The 24,051-nt window shown below is 48.3% G+C and overlaps 1 protein-coding gene across 2 annotated transcripts in view; it reads left to right on the forward strand.

The window, feature by feature from the left end:
• CLTCL1 (clathrin heavy chain like 1) overlaps positions 1-24,051 on the forward strand; it is a 181,913-nt gene that overhangs the window by 27,963 nt on the left and 129,899 nt on the right. For both annotated transcript variants that reach the window (XM_030217298.1, XM_030217299.1), the window contains exon 3: positions 23,119-23,387. In XM_030217298.1, the coding sequence (XP_030073158.1) occupies positions 23,119-23,387 (269 nt within the window). The remainder of the gene's footprint in view (positions 1-23,118; positions 23,388-24,051) is intronic.

A 24,051-nucleotide genomic window follows, 5' to 3' on the forward strand; every position in this document is an offset into this window, starting at 1 on the left:
CCACCGGGAGCTCAGTCTTACAGCTTCCAGCACAAGCAGGTACTTGCAGAGGAACTCTCCGCCCTTCTCAGCGCCAATGCGGTCGAGCCCGTGCCATCTGGGCAAGAAGGGCTGGGATTCTATTCCAGGTACTTCCTTGTGGAAAAGAAAACAGGGGGGATGCGTCCCATCCTAGACCTAAGGGCCCTGAACAAATATCTGGTCAAAGAAAAGTTCAGGATGCTTTCCCTGGGCACCCTACTTCCCATGATTCAGGAAAACGATTGACTATGCTCTCTGGACTTGAAGGATGCCTACACACACATCCCGATACTGCCAGCTCACAGGCAGTATCTGCGATTTCAGCTGGGCACACGTCACTTCCAGTACTGTGTGCTACCCTTTGGGCTCGCCTCTGCGCCCAGGGTGTTCACAAAGTGCTTGGCTGTAGTAGCAGCGGCACTTCGCAGGCTGGGGGTGCACGTGTTCCCATATCTCGACGATTGGCTGGTGAAGAACACGTCCGAGGCAGGAGCCCTGCAGTCCATGCAGATGACTATTCGCCTCCTGGAGCTACTGGGGTTTGTGATAAATTACCCAAAGTCCCATCTTCTCCCAACGCAGAGACTCGAATTCATAGGAGCTCTGCTGGATTCTCGGACGGCTCGCGCCTATCTCCCAGAGGCGAGAGCCAACAACTTGTTGTCCCTCGTCTCGCGGGTGCGAGCGTCCCAGCAGATCACAGCTCGGCAGATGTTGAGATTGCTGGGCCACATGGCCTCCACAGTTCATGTGACTCCCATGGCCCGCCTTCACATGAGATCTGCTCAATGGACCCTAGCTTCCCAGTGGTTTCAGGCTGCTGGGGATCTAGAAGACGTGATCCACCTGTCCACGAGTTTTCTCGAATCCCTGTATTGGTGGACGATGTGGTCCAATTTGACTCTGGGACGTCCTTTCCAAATTCCTCAGCCACAAAAAGTGCTGACCACGGATGCGTCTCTCCTGGGATGGGGAGCTCATGTCGATGGGCTTCACACCCAAGGAAGCTGGTCCCTCCAGGAACGCGATCTACAGATCAATCTTCTGGAGTTACGAGCGATCTGGAACGCTCTGAAGGCTTTCAGAGATCGGCTGTCCCACCAAATTATTCAAATTCAGACAGACAACCAGGTTGCCATGTACTACGTCAACAAGCAGGGGGGCACTGGATCTCGCCCCCTGTGTCAGGAAGCCGTCAGCATGTGGCTCTGGGCTCGCCGTCACGGCATGGTGCTCCAAGCCACATATCTGGCAGGCGTAAACAACAGTCTGGCCGACAGACTGAGCAGGATTATGCAACCTCACGAGTGGTCGCTCAATTCCCGTGTAGTGCGACAGATCTTCCAAGCGTGGGGCACCCCCTTGGTGGATCTCTTCGCATCTCGAGCCAACCACAAAGTCCCTCAGTTCTGTTCCAGGCTTCAGGCCCACGGCAGACTGGCATCGGATGCCTTCCTCCTGGATTGGGGGGAGGGTCTGCTGTATGCTTATCCTCCCATTCCTCTGGTGGGGAAGACTTTGTTGAAACTCAAGCAAGACCGAGGCACCATGATTCTGATTGCTCCTTCTTGGCCGCGTCAGATCTGGTTCCCTCTTCTTCTGGAGTTATCCTCCGAAGAACCCTGGAGATTGGAGTGTTTTCCGACCCTCATCACACAGGACGAAGGGGCTCTTCTGCATCCCAACCTCCGGTCCCTGGCTCTCACGGCCTGGATGTTGAGAGCGTAGACTTTGCCTCTTTGGGTCTGTCAGAGGGTGTCTCCCGCATCTTGCTTGCTTCCAGGAAAGATTCCACTAAGAGGAGTTACTTCTTTCTATGGAGGAGGTTTGCCGTCTGGTGTGACAGCAAGGCCCTAGATCCTCGCTCTTGTCCTACACAGACCCTGCTTGAATACCTTCTGCACTTGTCTGAGTCTGGTCTCAAGACCAACTCTGTAAGAGTTCACCTTAGTGCAATCAGTGCATACCATTACCGTGTGGAAGGTAAGCCGATCTCGGGACAGCCTTTAGTTGTTCGCTTCATGAGAGGTTTGCTTTTGTCAAAGCCCCCTGTCAAGCCTTCTACAGTGTCATGGGATCTCAATGTCGTTCTCACCCAGCTGATGAAACCTCCTTTTGAGCCACTGAATTCCTGCCATCTGAAGTACTTGACCTGGAAGGTCATTTTCTTGGTAGCAGTTACTTCAGCTCGTAGAGTCAGTGAGCTTCAGGCCCTGGTGGCCCAGGCCCCTTACACAAAATTTCATCATAACAGAGTAGTCCTCCGCACTCACCCTAAGTTCTTGCCAAAGGTCGTGTCGGAGTTCCATCTGAACCAGTCAATTGTCTTGCCAACATTCTTTCCCCGTCCTCATTCCTGCCCTGCTGAACGTCAGCTGCACACATTGGACTGCAAGAGAGCATTGGCCTTCTACCTGGAGCGGACACAGCCCAACAGACAGTCCGCCCAATTGTTTGTTTCTTTTGATCCCAACAGGAGGGGAGTGGCTGTGGGGAAACGCACCATATCCAATTGGCTAGCAGATTGCATTTCCTTCACTTACGCCCAGGCGGGGCTGGCTCTTGAGGGTCATGTCACGGCTCATAATGTTAGAGCCATGGCTGCGTCGGTAGCCCACTTGAAGTCAGCCTCTATTGAAGAAATTTGCAAAGCTGCGACGTGGTCATCTGTCCACACATTCACATCTCATTACTGCCTGCAGCAGGATACCCGACGCGACAGTCGGTTCGGGCAGTCAGTTCTTCAGAACCTGTTTGGGCTTTAGGATCCAACTCCACCCCCCGAGGGCCCTGTTTGTTCTGTTCCAGGCTGCACTCTCAGTTAGTTGGTAAATGTTTTTAGGTCAATCTCAGTTATGTCCTCGCCGTTGCGAGGCCAAATTGACCATGGTTGTTGTTTTGAGTGAGCCTGGGGGCTAGGGATACCCCATCAGTGAGAACAAGCAGCCTGCTTGTCCTCGGAGAAAGCGAATGCTACATACCTGTAGAAGGTATTCTCCGAGGACAGCAGGCTGATTGTTCTCACAAACCCGCCCGCCTCCCCTTTGGAGTTGTGTCTTCCCTTGTATCTTTTTTGCTACATATGAGACTGGCTGGCTCGAGCCGGTTTCGGGCGGGAAGACGGCCGCGCGGGCGCGCGAGGGCTAGCAAAGGACTTTGCTAGTGAAGATTCCGATTGGAGGGGCTGCCGTGGACGTCACCCCATCAGTGAGAACAATCAGCCTGCTGTCCTCGGAGAATACCTTCTACAGGTATGTAGCATTCGCTATATTGTTTGTTTTAATGTGTTTCTTGACAACTCAGCTCTCTACTCTGAACATAGTAGAGCACTGACAGGTGTTTATTCCACTGCAACATCAGTATACTGGAAGCACAGAAATTTGCCTCCCTTTTCTGGTAGAAAGGGTTGTCAAATGGGCTGCCTTGTGCACCTGTGTGCTAAATATTGTAATGCTCTAGAAATAAGCAGAAATGAAGACATGACTAATGGTCAGCCTGTTTCAGTTAGGAACTCCCCTTTCACATTCCTGATCTTCCAGATCTATGAAAGACAAGGAGGCTTATTTTCAAAGCACTTAGCCTCCCAAAGTTCCATAGAAACATATGGAACTTAGCCTCCCAAAGTGCTTTGAAAATATGCCTCAAGGTCACAGGTGCTTAAATACCTCCTAGGAAATGAATTGAGCACACTCCTGTTTGTTTTCTAACTGCTTTTCCTTGCCACACTTTCTTTTGGACCTGCTTGTTTCTCACTCTCTCTGTATCTACTTTTCCCTCCTGCTGTCTTATCCTAAGCAGACGGTGAGTGCATTTTTTCCTTAATGCCATCAGTGGTAATAACATCACCAGGTGGTCTGATCTCATACAAGTAGCAAAATGGCAGAAGTGTTTTTCTACAAATAAGTGTTCAAATTTGTGTTTAACTGTAAGAGTTCTTTGCAGTTTGAATAAGAGTGTGTAATCCTGATGTCCATTTTGTGTAGAACTGAACATTTAATGGAAAAACTGATTGGTGTGCTTTATGTAATAGCAGCTATGAGGTAATTTAATCCTCACTTCCAGTAATTAAATGAAACTTTAATTATGTGCTATTAATATATTTTGCTAAAATGTGGTCGTGGACAAAACCACTACATTTTATATCAATGACATATGGGCAGTGATAACAGTAGTTTGATCAGGACCATTTCAGTAGGCATGGGAGAGAAATCTACATGTGGAGAGATGGAAAAAGTGCTGTGCTGCTTCTATGAGAGGGACCTATCCAGTTGTTTGTGTGTGCTGAACATTTTCACTGATCTGTTACCATCTGGGTGAAAGTCCTCCCTGGAAGGAAGGACTGTAGGGTTGATTTTTTTTTCTTCTTCTTCATTCAGCTTTTTATAAATAGGGTGTTGCTGTTTTAATTTTCAACTGAGCTCATTTCAGGGCCTTTTAATTTTCAGAACATATCACAAAGATTTGAGTGTGTGGTCTTTACCTGCCATCAAATTCTTTTGGCTATTCTCTCATCTAGCAAGAGAACATTTGTCCCTGCATGGTGTCCGTAATAGTACTGTGCTTACTGTTCCCTGTGAAATTATTTAATGACTTGGAGAGAAACACTTGCATCAATATTTTACTGTAGTAGAGCCCTTTTCCCTGTTGCTTTATCAAACTTTAACCAAAGTTAAAACAAGGTCAAAAACTGAAGAAGAAATTTAGGAAAACATGTTTGTACTGTTCCCTCAAATCACACATTTGCTACAGTGAAGACCTTTCCAGAAATCCTGAGTATGTTATAAACTGGGCTGCTCTTCTTCTTATGAATGATTCAACTGTAAAGTAATACCAGGTTCTGTCTGATTCTTGAGCTGTGGTTACTATAATTTTTCCGGACTTCTGTTGATTTTTTTTTTCCATTTTAGATCCATTTTTCATAAATCCTTTCAAATCAGCCCTTCTTGGCAGTATCTTCTCACTCCAACCTATATACTGAAGTACAATAGCACAGCTTCTGGTGCCACATACAGGCAGGCCCCTCTGTGGATCTTGCATGCCTTCTGCTGCTGCTCACTGTAGGTTTCACAGCATTTCTTACCGACCCTAGAGCGTTCACTGTTTCTTATGAGAGAAAGCATTTCAAGGCATACTGTGTCCTCTTCTCATACCATGAGAACAGCATGGGGTCTGATCACACCAGAATATACTGCCACCTTGAGTTTGGGAAGTGGGATTGCAATGCCTAATGCATCAAGACATACAAATACTTGTTCCTCATGTTATTTCTAAAGAACACCCACAGCTTTAGAAACATAGAAACATGATGGCAGATAAAGGCCAAATGGCTCATCCTCAGTAATCACTAACTCCTGCTTTTCCTAAGAGATCCCGTATGCCTGTCCCATGCTTTCTTAAATTCAGACATAGTTCTTGTTTCCTCAGCTTCTACCGGAAGGCCATTCCACGTGTCCACCACCTTTTCTTTGAAAGAGTAGTTCCATATCGTCCCACAGATCAATCCAGAGACGAGTGGGTTATGTCCCCCTACCAGCAGGTGCAGATAGAGAGAACGTCAGAGTCTTGGTATATGTAGACCTGGTGCAGCCAGCTTAGTCTCAGTATTCTCTCTATCTCAGCAGGTGGATAGACATATTCTGTGCAGCTCTCTGGATTGAGATGTGCTCCTAGCCTGTTCCCTCAGGATTAGTTGAGCTAGGGGTTTGTGGCCATGTGGAGCCAGTAAGGGGTACACCTGTTGGTGCCAGGTCCCTCCCCTACCCCTTCCCTGTCGCCACACCTTGGCACTCGGCTTCTGATTCTCTCTGCAACTCCTGCCTTTGAAAAAAAAGAGAGAGAAGAAAGAGGAAATAAAGCAGAGCAGAAGGGGATAAGGGTATTTTGTCCAGGTCAATCAGCCTGTCCAGGGTTCCAAGGACATGTTGGCACAGTCATGGTGATAGTGTCAGCTTGCCTTCCTGAGGTGAATGGCAGGTTCCTCCACATCTCGGGGCTGGTTGGTTTATGGTTCTCTTTATGAAGAGACGATGCAAACTTCTTCCAAGGTTTCTTCTCACTTTCAGTGTTTGCGTTTGGTAGCCAGTATCACTTATCTTGCCCTTTCAGGTCTGCTGTTACACTTGGTGTTGGGAGCAGTTATGGGAGCAAGGTTTTGTTGCACATTCCCTCTTGGGTCTTATCCCGTGTCAGATTTCTCAGGGATTCCTTCTCGTCTTTGGTTCCCATCTCTAGGGGTGCCTTCTAGCCAACTTGGTCTCCATGGGTGGTTGCGATTGACATTTCAGTTCTCTCACTGGAGTTTGTATCAGCAGCTTATATGCTGCTAGAAGGTGAAGTAGCTCGTGGCCAAGGGTTTCAGATCCTTGGGGAGGTTCTCATTCTCTCAACCCCGAGGATCTGCCGGTTTGCTCTGGGTTGTCTGCAAGATACTTCCTTCTGGTAGGGATATGAGTTGCCCTTGGTAGGCAACTCTTGACTCAATCACTCTTCTGAGTACCCTTTAGAGCGCCGTGCTGACCAGTCTGTTGATGAGACTTAGTTCTCTGTTTTTTTGGGGGGATGTGCCTTTTGAGAGGACTGATTTGTCTCAGTTTTTGTTATTCCCTTGCATTCAGGTGGGGGTTTTAGCCTGACTCAGGCGGATTTGGCCTTTTCTACTTTCAGGCGCTTTTTTTCTGGCACGTTGGCAATCATCCCTTCTTGTGTAAGGAATGCACTTCTTTCCTGCTTAGCTCATTTGGATTATCATCTCTTGGTTGTGGGCTTTTCTCTACTTTCCTGCAGGGAAGTGGCTCGGAGATTTTAGTGGTCAGCCTCCGCTTTGTTTCGGGGCTGGCGAGAGTTGTGTTTTACTCTTTTCAGTATGGCTGTTTTTTCCTCCCTATGGTCTGAGGATGACAGCTCCGTGGTACTTACCTTTCTCTTTGAGAGAGTTTTTCTCTTCTTTGGCTGTTGCTCGGTTTCGGTGGCCTAGGAGGGCGGTCTTTGTGTCTCAGTGACATTTGAGGACCGAGGCGTCTCTTGAGGAATGGGGCTTTCTCTTCTTTTATGTTGAGTCCCTCTGGGAGGAGAGTGCAGCACCAGGGCTGCGTTTCCACAGTTGTGCTCTTTTCTGTTGGCCTTCTGGCAACGCCTTCTTCGGTGGCTATTTCCTAGGATCTATGTATTTTGCTGGTTGAGCACAGCTCTGTCACAGCGGGTTGAGTGCAGCTCCATCGATGCTTGTTGACCACTTCTTCATTGCTGCAGGTTGAGCTCAGCTCCATCGCGGCATGTTCAGCCAGCTCTGTCAACGCAGGTGGACCATAGATTCATCGCAGTGGGTTGTGCACAGTTGCTGCTCGACAGTTGAGCACAGCTTCAGCGCTGTATGATTAGCATGGATCTATCACAGTATGTTGAACACATTGGGGCACGGCTCTATTGATGTCCATTTAGCCAGATTCCTTCACTATATGCCCAGGGGATTTTGCTGTATGGTGAGAGCGGTGCCATCGATGTATGTTCATTGAGGCGCCATCACTGTATGTTGAGTATGGCGCCATATTTGTATGTTGAGCATGACTTTATTGTTATTGGATGCGGCTCCTTCGCTGCAGGTTGAGCACAGTGTCATCACGATAGGTTGAGCACGGCTCTGTCTTTGTGCGTGGACCGTGTCTTCTTGGCTACATGTGGTATGTTGCTCCTTTGCTGCCTGTTGGGCTCAGCTCCCTTCTTCCATCAGTTCCGTCGTTCTACGTAGGGCTCAGTTCCAGCGCTGCATTCTGGACGCAGTTTTACAGTGCCAGTGTCAGGCTTTCAAGGCAGAAACTAGGTTCATGAGTCCTTGGACCACTGCCTAGGAGCGGCAGTGGCAGGCAAAACCACCCCACACTAGAGACAAGGCAGAACTCTGACAGAAACAGCTAGATTTCACCTGCACTTGACCGCCCTTCCCCAGGAGTTGAGCCCCTGAGTGCAGGCGGCCGGCAGGACTTACCGGACAGGGCAGGAACTGGATACCAACTAGGCTGAACAAGGACTGACGGTCAGAGGGAAAAGGAATATACATGGGTAGCAAGGCAAGAAACTGGGCTAGGACTCACAGACAGACAATACTACACAAGGCAGGCAATGGACAAGCTAAAGGACAGGAACTGAAAGCTGCAGAGCAGCCACTAAGCAAGAACACAGACAAATAGAAACTAGACCAGGAACAAGACTAGGGAATAAGCAAACCTAATGTAAACTACACACAGACTAACTAGAACCGGACAAGAAACCAGACTAGGCAGAAGTGCAAAAAAGCACCAACAAACCAGGGACCTTAGATGATGCAAAGGCAAACACAGAAGTTTCCAGGTGATTAATAAAGCCCATCAGCTGCTGAAGTTCAGATGCAGGAATCACAAGGCAGCTACGGGTGCTGTTCAGGCACAAACAAGAGAAGCAAGTCTGGCAGCCTGGAAGATCCGGACCAGACTGGGCTGAAGTCTGGAATGGGTGACAGTTCATAGCAGCTACCGGTTCTGGCCACCAGAGGGCGAGGTGAGCACAGACAAGGAAACAAGTCACCATCATGACAGCCAGGTTCGCTTTAACTCCATCGTTGGGGGTTGTGGCTGGCAGACTTTGTTTTCTTCCCCTTCTGTCCGAATTTTGCCTTGCTTCAAGCTTTTGATGATCTGTTTTAAGAGTCGGGTCTTTGTTTGCATGTTCTGGGGCATATCTTTCATTTCATCTGGTGTTGGTGAGTCCTCTTGGAGTCTGTATCTGATCTGACCTCTGTTTTGGGGGTTGGGCCGAATAGGTTTTTGGGGTCTTTGTCTATTTGGTGATCCCGCCCAGCACTTGGGACTGCTTTGGTACATCCCACTCGTCTCTAGATTGATCTGTGGGACGCTATGGAAGGAAAAATTAGTTTATTACCTGATAATTTTCTTTCCATTAGTCCCAACAGATCAATCCAGAGGCCCGCCCTTTACTGTGGTTTTGTTTGCATGTTTTCTCTTCTTTAGATAATTTCCCTTGATATCAGGGGGCATAACTCTCGAGGGTCGGTCTTCTTCGCAGGGACCACTGGGAGCTAACTGTAAACTACAGAGGATGGAGTACTTTCGCAATTGCATTATCTCCCATGGTTCTGGTAGAGGAAGAGCCTGCAAGTGTTCTCTGAAGGCAGGAGTGGAAGTTAATATGGGATTGTTTTTCTTCCTCAGCTGCTTTGGTATCAACAATACTGAGACTAAGCTGGCTGCACATGTCTACATCTACCAAGACTCTGAAGTTCTCTCTATCTCCACCTGCTGGTAGGGGGACATAACCCACTCGTCTCTGGATTGATCTGTTGTGACTAATGGAAAGAAAATTATCAGGTAATAAACTAATTTTTCCTTCTCCGAGGACAAGTAGGCTGCTTGTTCTCTCAATTGGGTCGTCGTCTGCAACGGTCCAGGAGACCAGCAAATCCCTAAGAAAAACAAAAACTTCTAGAACGCACTGGCGCGCGGGCAGAGTGAACCGTGCATGCGCAAACTGCATCCCGCCCGTGGCACGAGCGTGCCCTCTGTTTCTTTTTGACCGCGTCTTGAGTGAGACGTTTTTTCCGAACGGTACTCAAGTTTTTGGCTCAGGAGACTAGGTTTAGAGTTTTACTGCTCCCCCTTCTTTTTCTTTTCTTTTTCCTTCTTGTTACGTCTTTCTCCCAAAAAGAACTACTTAGGCCGCTATGCTCGCAGCCAAGATCCAAACATACCAGCTGTACACGAGCATCCACTTGCGGAACTCAGTGAGGCAACTGTCCAGTTTGGTCGAAGCACTTCCTCCGGAGCTCGCCAAACCTTTTCACCAGGTGGTCAGGCAGCAGAAGGCTTGTCGCAAATTCCTGGCCAGGGGTACTTACGACACTTTTGATGTAGCATCCTGAGTAGCTGCTGAAGGTATAGTGATGCACAGACTCTCATGGCTGCGTGTCTCTGATCTGGATCATAAGACCTAGCAGCGAATGGCGAATGTTCCTTGCCGTGGGGATAATCTTTTTGGCGAAAAAGTAGAGGACATGGTCGATCAGATCAAGAAGCGCCATGATGCTATGGATTCTTTCTCCTGCCTGGCGTCTTCTGCTACCACCTCCTCATCTAGGAGGTATTTTGGAGGGAAGAGGAGTGCTCCCTATTTATACAATAGATGAAGGTACACTCCTGCTTCTTGGCAGCCTGTCCAGGCTCAGTCCCATCATGCTCGTTCCCGTCAGCAGCGTGCTACTAAGGTCCCTGCGGCTCCCCAGCAAAAGCAAGGGGTGGGCTTTTGACTGGCTCCAGTGCAGCATAGCCTCAGAAAAAGTGTCCGTGCCGGACGACTTGCCGGTCGGGAGGAGGTTGATATTTTTTCACCAAAGGTGGCCTCTTATAACCTCCGACAGGTGGGTTCTTCAAATAGTCTGGTTAGGATGCACTCTGAACCTGGAATCCATGCCTCCAAATTGTCCACCAGGAGCTCAGTACTTCAGCAGGTTCCTTGCCGAGGAACTCTCCGCCCTTCTAAAGGCCAATGCGGTTGAACCCGTTCCACCAGGGGAAGAAGGGCTGGGATTCTATTCCAGGTACTTCCTTGTGCAAAAGAAAACAGGGAGGATGCGTCCCATCCTAGACCTAAGGGCTCTGAACAAATTCCTAGTTCGAAAAAAGTTCAGGATGGTTTTCCTGGGCACCCTTCTTCCCATGATTCAAGAGAATGATTGGCTATGTTCTCTGGACTTGAAGGATGCCTATACCCACGTCTTGATACTCCCAGCTCACAGGAAGTATCTTCGATTTCGGTTGGGAACTCGGCACTTTCAGTACTGTGTACTGCCCTTTGGCCTCGTGTCTGCGCCCAGGGTCTTCACAAAGTGCCTGGCAGTTGTCTCAGCATCGCTACGCAGACTGGGAGTGCATGTCTTCCCTTATCTCGTCGATTGGCTGGTGAGCACCTCGGAGGCAGGAGCTCAACAGTCCATGCGGATGACTATTCGAGTGCTAGAGCTACTGGGGTTCGTAATCAATTATCCCAAGTCCCACCTTGCCCCAGTTCAGAAATTGGAGTTCATTGGAGCTCTGTTGGACACACAGATGTCTCAAGCTTATCTTCCCCAGGCAAGGGCAGACAATCTCCTGGCCCTAGTGTCCTTGGCTCAAGCATCTCAACATATCACAGCTTGGCAGATGTTGAGACTCTTAGGGCACATGGCTTCCACAGTTCATATAACTCTCATGGCATGCCTACATTTGAGATCAGCTCAATGGACCCTAGCTTCCCAGTTGTGCCAGGCCACAGTGGATCTAGAGGATGTGATCCATCTCTCCACCGACTTTTGCAGTTCCCTTCAATGGTGGACCATTCGATCCAATTTGACCTTGGGACGTCCATTCCAAATTCCTCAGCCACAAAATGTGCTGACGACAGATGCATCCCTCCTGGGGTGGGGAGCTCATGTAGATGGACTTCACACTCAAGGAGCTTGGTCCTTTCAGGAAAATGATCTTCAGATCCACCTCCTGGAATTATGAGCGATCTGGAACGCTCTCAAGGCTTTTAGAGATCGGCTGTCCAATCAAATCATTCTAATTCAGAAAGACAATCAGGTTGCTATGTACTACACCAACAAGAGGGGGGCACCGGATCTCACCCTCTGTGTCAGGATGTCGTCCGGATGTGGCTTTGGGCGCGCCATTACGGCATGTTTCTCCAGGCCATGTATCTGGCAGGCGTAAACAACAGTCTGGCCGACAGGTTGAGCATGATCATGCAACCTCACGAGTGGACGCTCAACATGGGCATTGTCCTCAAGATCTTCCGAGCGTGGGGCACCCCCTCGGTGGATCTTTTTGCCACTCAGATCAATCACAAAGTCCCTCAATTCTATTCCACACTTCAGGCCCATGACAGACTAGTGTCAGATGCCTTTCTCCTGCATTGGGGGACAGGCCTTCTGTATTCATATCCCCCCATACATCTAGTAGGGAAGACTTTGCTGAAACTCAAGCAAGACCGTGGAACCATGATTCTGATTGCGCCCTTTTGGCCCCGTCAGGTCTGGTTCCCTCTTCTTCTGGAGTTGTCCTCCGAAGAACCGTGGAGATTGGAGTGTATTCCGACCCTCATCACCCAGAATGAGGGGCTGCTTCTACATCCCAACCTCCAGTCTCTGGCTCTCATGGCCTGGATGTTGAAAGCTTAGAGGTGGCCTCTTTAGGTTTTTCAGAGGGTGTCTCTCGAGTCTTGCTTGCTTTCAGAAAAGATTCCACAAGAAGGCGTTATTCTTTTAAATGGAGGAGGTTTGCAGTCTGGTGTGATAGCAAGGCCCTAGATCCTTTTTCTTGTCCTACACGGACCCTGCTTGAATACTTTCTACACTTATCAGAGTCTGGTCTCAAGACCAACTCGGTAAGAGTTCACCTTAGTGCAATTAGTGCTTATCAACGTGTAGAGGGTAAGCCTATCTCTGGACAACTTTTAGTAGTTCGCTTTATGAGAGGTTTGCTTTTGTCAAAGCCCCCTGTCATGGGATCTCAACGTTCTCATCCAGCTGATGAAAGCTCCTTTTGAGCCACTAAATTCCTGCCATCTGAAGTGCTTGACCTGGAAGGTCATTTTCTTGGTGGCTGTTACTTCAGCTCATAGAGTCAGTGAGCTCCAAGCCCTGGTAATGCATGCAGCTTATATCAAGTTTCATCATAACAGAGTAGTCCTCCGCACTCACCCTAAATTCTTGCCGAAGGTGGTGTGGGAGTTCCGTCTCAACCAGTCAATTGTCTTGCCAACATTTTTTCCCCATCCTCATACCCGTCCTGGTGAAGACAAGTTGCACACCTTGGACTGTAAGAGAGTATTGGCCTTTTACGTGGAGCGGACAAAACCCTATAGACAGTCTGCCCAGTTGTTTGTTTCTTTTGACCCTAACAGGAGGGGAGTCGCCATCAGAAAACACACAATCTCTAATTGGCTAGCAGATTGCATTTCCTTCACATGCCCAAGCTGGGCTGACTCTGGAAGGCCATATCACAGCTTGTAATGTTAGAGCCATGGCTGCGTCAGTGGCTCACTTAGCCTCCATTGAAGAGATTTGCAAGGCTGCAATGTGGTCATCAGTTCACACATTCACATCTCACTACTGCCTTCAGCAGGATACCCGTCGCGACAGTCGGTTTGGGCAGTCAGTGCTGCAGAATCTGTTTGGGGTTTAGAATCCAACTCCACCCTCCTAGACCCTTTTATGTTCTGTTCCAGGCTGCACTCTCACTTAGTTGTGTTTCTTTTTAGGTCAATCTATGTTATGTCCTCGCCGTTGCGAGGCCCAATTGACCAATGTTCATTGTTTTGAGTGAGCCCAATCATGAGAACAAGCAGCCTGCTTGTCCTCAGAGAAAGTGTAGATACATACCTGTAGCAGGTATTCTCCGAGGACAGCAGACTGATTGTTCTCACAAACCCTCCCTCCTCCCCTTTTGGAGTTGTTCTATTCTCTGTTTTTGCTTTTTATTAAACTGAGAGGGCACGCTCGCACCGCGGGCGGGAAGCTGTTCGCGCATGCGTGATTCGCTCTGCCCGTGCGCCGGTGCGTCCTAGAAGTTTTTGTTTTTCTTAGGGATTTGCCGGTCTCCTGGACCATCGCGGACGGCGACCCAATCGTGAGAACAGTCAACCTGCTGTCCTCAGAGAATACCTGCTACAGGTATGTATCTACACTTTTATTAGGTTACTCCGCCTGTTTCCTCTTAACTTCATCTTATGCCCTCTCATTCCAGAGTTTTCCTTCATTTGAAAAAGGCTCACCTCCTGAACATCAATGCCACAGAGGTATTTAAAAGTCTCTCTAATATTCCCTCTCTCCTGCCTTTCTTCCAGAGTATACATATTGAGGTCTACAAGCCTGTCCCTATATGCTTTGTGACAGAGACCACTGACCAGTTTTGTAGCCATCCTGTTTATATTTTTCTCTGAGGACAAGCAGGCCTATTTATTCTCACAAGTGGGTGACACTGACCACGTCGTCCAGTCCGGGACTTGTGACAAGCAAAAGTAGAGCTTTGTGGAGCATGAGACGCGCTCCACCGCGCATGCACAAGTACTTTCCTGCCCACCACAAGAACGCAGGCACGTTGGTTCTTTTTCTACCATGGTGAAGAGAGGATGTGTTTTTGTTTTTTTTTGTTTTTTTTTTAACTGTCTCTTCTCTTTGCTTGGTCCAAAGAGCTTCGTTTTGTGCCTTCTAGCTGTTTTTTTCGGCTCCCGTTTGTGGAACCCCCTTGTTTCCTTCCTTTATTTTCTTTGTTTTAAGTTTAGTTATTTTTTCCATCGTCACATGGCCGTTTTAAAGCCTGCTTCGGCCTGGTTCTTTCCTTTATTTTTATGGTGCCTTGCCCCATCGCATCATTTAATTTAGCCACAGATGTTTTTTTGTCCATGAAAGTTACCAGTGGCTTCAAGCGCTGGACTCGGTGCAATCGGACAGTCTCTGTGAAAGACACCCATTCTTGGTATCTTTAGTGTCTTGGGCCTGACCATAGCCAAGCTAACTGCGTACTCTGTCTTCGTATGAAGAAGAGGACCCAGGTTTTCAGAGAGGCTCAACGTGAGGGGATTTTTGGAGGCAAGTCCAGTTCCTCGACACTGGCATCAAGGTTTGCAACGTCGGTAAGCATGGCTGCTGCGAGACCCTTAGACTCTGAGAGTAGTGATGCATTGAGTGGGTCTCCACCTGCCTTGAGGCCTCCTGCTGTGCAGAGCCCCCAGGACCATCCACTGTCAGACCCGACCCAAAGGCGATGTGTGGATTTACCAAGGAGCCTTGATGACAAACTTTGGGCAAAGGCCAAGAAGCATTGTCATCGCTCCCCCTTGATACATGGTCCCTGGAGCTCCAGGGTGTTGAGAGATTCAGCACCCGAGAAGCGACTGCTCCACCTCCTTACAGGAGGTGCCGATGTGTCGGTCTCCCAGCAGCCAAGACAGCTCCAGTATTGACCCTGTTAGCTCTGCAACCTGCTCCTGAGCTGGCACCCCAGCCTTTCCTGGTGTTGGCCCTTGTTGAGTGCATTCGGGCCTTGCTTCCTGAGCTGCTGGATGGTCTTTTGCAACGATGGACATCGGGGATGCTTGCGCCTACCCTGCCTCGCATTGCGGCCCTACTTGGCCCTCGGACTGCAGTGCATCCGCTGACACCGCATGTGGTCCTGTTGTCGACTGCCACCCAAGCTGGTACAACCTTGGTATCGGTGGAGGAAGCTTTGCTGGAGTTGAGGCGGGAGCCGGCTTCTGGATGCCATTCTAGAGTACATTGCCCCTCCATGTTGAGACAGGTTAAGTATCAGCACTCCCACCCCGAGGTATTGTCTGACACCAAGGAGGCACGCTTATGGGATTCAGAGGAGGAATCAAGGTACTTTTCCTCAGATGAGTCATATGGAATCCCCTCTGAACCCTTCCCTCCACTTGATAGGAGCCCCCAGGCAGAGAAACTAGGACTTTGGATTCTTTGGGGAGGAAGATGTTCCAAGCCTCAATGCTCATCTCACATATCCAATCTTAGCAGCTCTTCACGAGCATTTACTTGCGAGACTCAGTGCGCAAGATGCTAGACTTATCTGACATGCTCCCACCAAAGCAAGCTGAGTCACTTCATCAGTTGGTGAAGCAGCTGAAGGCGTGTCAAAAGTTCTTGGCCAGGGGCACTTCACGACACTTTTGATGTGGCATCCAGGATCTCTGCCCAAAATATAGCAATGTGCAGGCTCTCATGATGTCATGTTTCTGACTTGGAACAGTCTGTTCAGCAGAGGTTGGTGGATGACCTTTTTGGAGAGAAGATTGAGGAGGTGTCAGATCCTCGAGGCAGAACCGGAATACGTGAGCCCTTGGACCACTGCCGAGGAGCAGCAGCGGCAGGCAAGACCACCCTGGAACTGGATACACGGAGGGACAAGGCTGGACCTCTGGACTGGAGTCGGGACTGAGGCAGGCAACTGGAACCGGCAGAACAGAAACAGCTTCACCTGCACTTGACCACCGTTCCCCTGGAGTTGAGCTCCAGCGTGCGGGTGGCCAGCAGGACGAGGCCGGAACTGGAGATCCAGAGGACCCACCCTGGGTCAGGGAAGATGATGAAGCTAGACTAGCTACTAGACTCAGATTGAAAGGTGCTGCGGAGCCACTAGCAAGGAACACAAGACAGACCAGGGAGACAAGACGAACAAAAACGAAACAGGAGCAAGGACTAGGGCACACAGCAAGCTAGGCAGAACGGGGTTCAGGGAATACCCACAGGGTAAACCCACTAGCTAGGTAGAGGCAGGATACAGGATAAACACCCAGGACATACACACTAGTTAGACAGAGACAGGATTCAGGATGTAAACTCAGGATATACAAGCAGGGTTCAGGATATACACTCAGGATATACAAGTAGGATTCAGGATATACACTCAGGATATACAAGCAGGGTTCAGGATATACACTCAGGATATACAAGTAGAATTCAGGATAGGCACTCAGGGTAAACGCCCTAGCTAGGCAGAGGCAGGGTTCAGGATAACCCCTCAGGGTAAACGCCCTAGCTAGGCAGAAGCAGGGTTCGACAGGAACCGGCAGAGGTCAGGGCTGGCAGCAAGCAAGGAAAATCAGGAACAAGCAAGAGTCAAACTCGTCAGGCAAACAGAAGGAGTAACCAGGAGCTAACAGAGTCTTAAGCCTGGCAGCAGGCAGAAGAGTATATCTGGGTTCAGGCAATAGTCAGAGACAGGCAGCAAGCAGAGAGTATCGGGGTTCAGGCAATAGAGACAGGCAGCAGACAATAGAATACACCAGGAACTAGCAGAGTCAGGCTGAAGCTACAGACTCCCACCTCAAACCAAGGGAGAGTGGCTGAAGGCTTCAGACTCCAAACACAGAGCAAGGGAGTAGAAGGACAAGCAGTCCACAGACACAAACAGAAGGGCCGAGCCCACACAGAAGGCCTAGCAGTCCACAGACACAAAGAGAAGCTGGGCCAGAACCCAGAGAGAGGCTAAGCAGTAGTGCAGCAGAACACTAACCAACCTGACCTGGCCTAAAGGCATAACATCATGCAAAGGCCCTGAATGCTAGCACAGCACTTCCTTATGAAGGCTCTCCCTGATGATGTCATCCACTGCAGGACAGGAGCAGGGAACACACTGTTACCAGAGAGAGGCTTGGAGCACATAGGAAAGACAGGAGCCATCTTGGAAGCTGGCCAGGCAGGAAAGCATACAGAGGCAGAGCTAGAGCTAACTCAGGCAACACCCACAGGTGCAGTGTAGTGAAGCCATTAGAGCTATGCTGGAAGCAGCCAGCGTACAGAGGCAGAGCTAGCTCAGACAGGACAGACAGGAGCCAGTTCAGAAACTGACCCCCAGAAACAAGGTAAGGCTGAGGGTGGTCATGGCCACAGACGTGACAGGAGGTCGCTGATCAGATCAAAAAGCATACTGATACTATCTCTTCTCTCTCCTGCTCTCAGGGCCTTCTGCATCAGCCTCCTCAGCTAGGAGGTATTTTGGCAAGTCAAGGAGAGGTCTGTATTACTCTCAGATGTGTAAGTATGCCACCTCCTCTTGACAGCCTGTTCAGGCTTGGCCCCAGCGTGCTTGTTCTCGTCAACAGCTTGTGCCCAAGGCCGCTGCTGCTCCCCAGTCAAAACAGGGGACGAGTTTTTGACTGGCTCCAGCAGAGCATAGCCAAAATACCAGTGTCCATCCGTCAGGGGGTGTTTTTTCATGAAAGGTGGCCCCTTAAAACCTCTGACTGGTGGGTGCTCAACAGTACGTCTCGGATTTGCTCTCGGTTGGTATCGGAAACCTCCAAATTGCCCGCCGAGAGCTCATTCCTTCAGCTCTCAGCACAAGCAAATACTTGCAGAGGAACTCAGCCCTTCTGAAGCCCCATGTAGTTGAGCCCGTTCCACCAGGGGAAGAAGGGCAGGGATTCTATTCCAGGTACTTCCTTGTGCAGAAGAAAACAGGGGGGATGCGTCCCATCCTACGTCTAAGGGCCCTGAACAAATTCCTGGTGAAAAAAAAGTTCAGGATGGTTTCCCCTGGGCACCCTTCTCCCCATGATTCAGGAAAATGATTGGGTATGCTCTCTGGACTTGAAGGATGCATATACTCGCATTCTGATACTTCCAGCTCATCGGAAATATCTTCAATTTTGGCTGGGAACACATCACTTCCAGTACAGCGTATTGCCCTTTGGCCTTGCTTCGGCTCCCAGGGTTTTCACAAAATGTCCAGTGGTAGTTGCAGGGTCACTACACAGACTGGGAGTCCGTGTTTGGCTGTTGAAGAGCACCTCGGAGGATGGTGCTCGGGAGTCCATGCAGATGACTGTTCTGGTGCTAGAACTTCTAGGGTTCGTTTTAAACTACCCCAAGTCTCACTTTTTGTCCTGCCCAACAATTGGAATTTATAGGAGCCCTGCTTGACAAGAGGGTTCGAGCTTACCTTCCTGGGCCGAGAGCTGATGCTTTAGTCTCACTGGCTTCCAAGGTTCGATCCTCTCAGCAGGTCATGGCTTGGTAGGTTGTTGGGTCAAATGGTGTCCACAGTGCATGTCACACCCATGACAGGTCTTCATGTGAGATCAGCCCAATGGATCCTGACTTCTCATTAGTATCAAGTCACCGGAAGTCTGGACGATGTCATCCGAGTGTCCCTAGAGCTTGTTTGCTCACTTCACTGGTGGGCCATTCGATCAAATTTGAACCTGGGACTTCCATTCAAAATTCCTCAGCAGTAAAAGGTGCTGATGATGGATACAGTCCTCCTGGGCTGGGGGGGGGGGGGGCTCATGTAGATGGGCTCCACACTCATGGTGCTTGTTCCGTCTGGGAAACCACCTGGAGTTCCGGGCGATCTGGAACGCTCTAAAAGCTTTCAGAGATTGGCTGTCTCACCAAATTGTGCTAATTCAAACAGACAATCAGGTTGCAATGTATTACACTAACAAGCAGGGGAGCACCAGCTCATGCCCTCTGTGTCAGGAGGCCTCTGGATGTGGCATTGGGCTCACCAACATATTTACCTGCGAGCCACTTATCTGGCAGGCAAAAACAGTCTGGCCGACAGACTGAGCAGGGTTATGCAACCGTACGAGTCTCTCAGTATAACTGTTGTCTGCGAGATCTTTTGAGCATGGGGCACTCCCTCAGTGGATCTCTTTGCCACTCACTTCAGTCGCAATGTCCCTCAGTTCTTCTGTTCCAGGCTTCAGCGCCATGGCAGCCTAGTGTTTGATGCCTTCCTCCTTCATTTGTGGACAGAATTGCTTTATGCGTACCCGCCCATACCTCTTGTAGGGAAGACTTGTTGAAACTCAAGACTATAGAACCACGGTTCTGATCGCACTGTACTGGCCTCAGCAGATTGGTTCCCTCTACTTCTGGAGTTGTCCTGCAAGGAACCGTATTTTCCAACCCTCAGAACGAGGGATCTCTTCTACGGTCCAACCTTCAATCTCTGGCTTTCATAGCTTAGATGTTGGGAGTGTAGAATTTGCTTCCTTGGGTCTTTCGGAAGGTGTCTCCCAAGTCTTGCTGGTTTCCAGGAAAGATTCCACTAAGAGTTGTTTTTCTTTCAAATGGAGGAGGTTTGCCATCTGGTGTGAGAGTAAGGCCCTGGATCCTCTTGCTTGCCCTACACAGACCCTGCTTGTACACCTTCTACATTTATCTGAGTCTGGTCTTAAGACCAACTCCGTAAGGGTTCACCTCAATGCAATTATTGCCTATCGAGTAGAAGGTAAGCCCATCTCTGGACAGCCTCTAGTTGTTCGCTTCATGGGAGGTTTGTTTTTATTTATTTATTTATTTTATTTTATTGCATTTGTATCCCACATTTTCCCACCTCTTTGCAGGCTCAATGTGGCTTTCAATACATCATTAGTAGTGAAAAGTATATAAGAAGATTGACATTTGGTATTGCAAAAGGATCTTGGGTAACATGATAATCATAAAAGATGATAGTAGTGTAACAAGCAAATATTGTAAGACAATTCTGGATATGTGTGTAGGAGTTCACATTTGTTGATCTTCGTGGTATGCTTTGTTAAAGAAATGGGACTTCAGTAGTTTGCAGAAGTTGGTTAGTTTGTAGATCGTTCTTAGGTTGCGCGGCAGCGCGTTCCAGAATTGTGTACTCAAATAGGAAAAGGTTGACACATGCATTAACTTGTATTTTATCCCTTTGCAGTTGGGGAAGTGAAGATCAAGGAATGTGCGGGATGATATTTTAGCATTCCTAGGTGGTAGGTCTATCAGGTCCGACGTGTAGGCTGGGGCCTCTCCATGTCAAATCTCCACCAGTGTCATGGGACCTCAGTGTCATTCTCACCCAGCTAATGAAAGCTTCTTTCGAGCCACTGAATTCCTGCCATCTGAAGTACTTGTCCTGGAAGATCATTTTCTTGGTGGCTCTTACTTCGTAGAGTCAGTGAGCTTCAAGCCTTAGTAGTGGATGCTCCTTATACTAAGTTCCATCACAGCAGAGTAGTCTTCCGCACACACCCTAAGTTCCTGCCAAGGGTGGTGTCGAAGTTCCATCTAAACCAGTTGATTGTCTTGCCAACATTTTTTCCCCTGACCTCATGCCCACCCTGGTGAGAGCACCTTGCATGCCTTAGATTGCAAGAGAGTATTGACCTATTACATGGAGCGGACCAGACTCCACAGACAGTACGCATAGCTTTTTATTTCTTTTGATCCCAACAGGATGGGGGTCACCATTGAGAAATGCACCATCTCTAATTGGCTGGCAGATTGCATTTCCTTCACTTATGCCCAGGCTGGGCTGACACTAGAGGATCGTGTCACGGCTCATAATGTGTCTGTAGCCCACTTGTGGTCAGCCTCCATTGAATAAATGTGCAAAGCTGCGACATGGTCTTCAGTCCACATATTCACATCTCATTACTGCCTGGAGCAGGATACCCAACATTATAGTTGGTTTGGGCAGACAGTTCTGCAGAATCTGTTTGGGGTTTAGAATCCACCTGTACCCCCCCCCCCCTCCGGATGCTAGGGATTCCTCACTTGTGAGAATAAATAGGCCTGCTTGTCCTCGAAGAAAGTGAAAACACTTACCTGTAGCAGGTATTCTCCGAGGATAGCAGGCCTTATATTCTCACAATCCCTCCCACCTCCTCTTGGAGTTGTCTTTTTTTTTTTTTTTTTTTTTAACCTTTTTGCTGTAGTATATAACTGACATGCCTGCGTTCCTGTAGCGGGTGGAATGACACTCGTGCATGCACAGTGGAGCATGTCTCGCGCTCCATAAAGTTCTTCTTATGCTTGTCATAAGTCCCGGACTGGGCGATGTGGTCAGCGTGGCGTCACACATGTGAGAATATAAGGTCTGCTGTCATCGGAGAATACCTGCTTTTTGTAGGTGCAGTCTCCAGAATTGAACACAGTATTCTAAATGGGGCCTCACCAGAGACTTATACAAGGGCACTGTCACTGCTCTCTCTTTTATTTTTTTTCCTGCTGGTCATCCCTTATCTACCTGTTTGGCCACTTTAAGATCATCAAATAGTCACCCCCCAAGTCCTGTTCTTCTTTCATAGACAGATGTACGTCACCCCCTATACTGTACCGTTCCCTTGGATTTTTGTAACCAAAGTGCATGACCCTGCATTTTTTTAGCATTAAATCTTGGTTGCCAATTATTAGACCATTCTTCAAGCTTTGCTAGATCTTTCCTCATGCTATCCACACCCTCCAAGGTGTCCATCCTATTACAGAGTTTGGTATCATTTGCAAAGAGAAACCTTACCAAACAGTCCTTCCACAATATCACTCGCAAAAGATGTTAAAGAACTGGCCCAAGGACCGATCCCTGCGGTACACCACTGATAACATCCTTTTCCTCAGAGGAAACTTATTTACCACTGCTTTCTCCTTCCATTTAACCAGTATCTAACCCAGTCAGTCACTTTAATTCCCATACCGAGGGCCCTCAGTTTATTTATCAGTCGCTTGTGTGGAACCATGTCAAAGGCTTTGCTATAATCCAAATATACTACATCTATCACCCCTCCCATGTTCAACTGTTTGATCACCTAGTCAAAGAAATCAGTTGGATTTGTCTGACAAGACCTGCCTCTAGTGAAACCATGCTGTCTCCAGTCCTGCATTCCATTTGATTTGAGAAACCCCATAATCCTCCACTTTAGAAGCATTTCCATTAGTTTACTCACCACTGAGGGCAGACTGACAGGTCTATAATTCCCAACCTCCTTACTTCTGCTCTTTTGCAGAGGGACCACATTTGCCCTTCTCCAGTCCTCCGGGACCATTCCAGATTCTAAGGAAGCATTGAAAAGGTCAGACAACGGAGCTGCCAGAAAGAGTTCCTTGAGTACCCTCTGATGTATCCCTACACATAGGAGCCAACTTTTCAAAATTATTGGTGGTTTTAAGTCCAATGAAAATAACTCCTTCCTGGACACATACACGGAATGTTATCAATGTTGGGGTGCTGAAGCACCCACAGCGCCAGCTCCTTTGTCCCTTCAGGTGGCTAGAGATCAGTCCAGGAAAGCATGTAAGGATGTAATCCTTAAGGGCTGTACACAGGTCTAGAGATCAGGCTATCTACTGTGAACATTTTGTGAGATATACATTTGATGGAACAGTCTTAAGAATCAACTTAATTTCACTTAATTTCTATATTGGTAGCCTGAAACAAATGAAGGACTAGAGCTGCATATTTCTGGAACAGTGATTTTTATAGCTATGTAATAAACACCACACACTGAAATGTTATTAAACTTGTAAAATGCACACCTCTCATAGTTGTCATTTTAAATAAACCTCCAAGTTCAAGTAATGCAGAAAACCTGAACTTGCACTGTGAATGATAGTCAATAACTAAACAGAAGTGCAGGTGTCCCAAGTGTTAAATCAGTAGGATACAAATCTATTACTGTACATCAGAAAACCTTTTCTTGATTTGCATGAGGCTGCTGATTTTGGGGTGCTTGCACAGACTTGTCATGGGGTGAGCCTGGAATTATTTGTGGAGACTTGTGATGCTTTTTGCTTGTGTTGGTATCTCTTGCCAGCGGGGAAGACTCTTCAGATCTTTAACATTGAGATGAAGAGTAAGATGAAGACACACACCATGGCTGAGGAGGTCGTCTTCTGGAAATGGATTTCAGTGAATACAGTTGCCCTGGTGACAGAAACAGCAGTCTACCACTGGAGCATGGAAGGAGACTCCCAGCCCCAGAAGATGTTTGACAGACATGCCAGCCTGGCTGGCTGTCAGGTCATCAACTATAGAACAGATGAGCAGCAGAAGTGGCTGCTGCTAATCGGCATCTCTGCACAGGTATCCAGGAGTGCCAAATGCCAGCTGTACACACAGCTGACCAGCTCTTCCCTGTTCCTCTTGCAAATGAGTGGCTTTATCTTGTAGTGGTGTGTGTTAGTATTTGTGTCCAGAGCTGCTCTTCTGCATTGTAGACTTACACGTGCCTGTGCTCTGGAGCATGTGGTAATTGATCTGGAATATATCCCATGTTACTAGAATAGCCTCCTAACCTTTCCTCTAGAGTGCTGGCAGTGTTACTCCTACACTAATCCAGCTCCAATTTGCCACAGGCACAGCAAACTCTGAGTGCACTTCTGCTGGGTGACAGTGCCGTGAACTTTTCACCATTTTGACATTTTTCTTTGTAAGTCATTGCTGGAAGGTTGACGTTTGTATTTTTTTTTTTTTTAATGTTTTAATTGTCCTCCTGTTTGTAACACTTCTCCCTATTCTTTCCTGTCTGGCTTTGATCAGGAAGAACATGCAGACACTACTTTCCCCTGTTTTCTCTGTGCCCTTCTTATATGGACCAGATACTACAGTGTCTTTATATGGCAGAGAGCAGCATGCAGCTTCCCTAAAGCTGGTTCCAGAGCCTTTGATTATCTAAGCCACAGGAGTGTTGGGGGAAAAATTTAGGGTGATCAGACATGCATATCCATTTTAGTTTTGCTTTGCTTCT

This window comes from Microcaecilia unicolor, chromosome 11 (assembly GCF_901765095.1).
Source record: "Microcaecilia unicolor chromosome 11, aMicUni1.1, whole genome shotgun sequence".
Classification (NCBI taxonomy): Eukaryota; Metazoa; Chordata; class Amphibia; order Gymnophiona; family Siphonopidae; genus Microcaecilia; species Microcaecilia unicolor.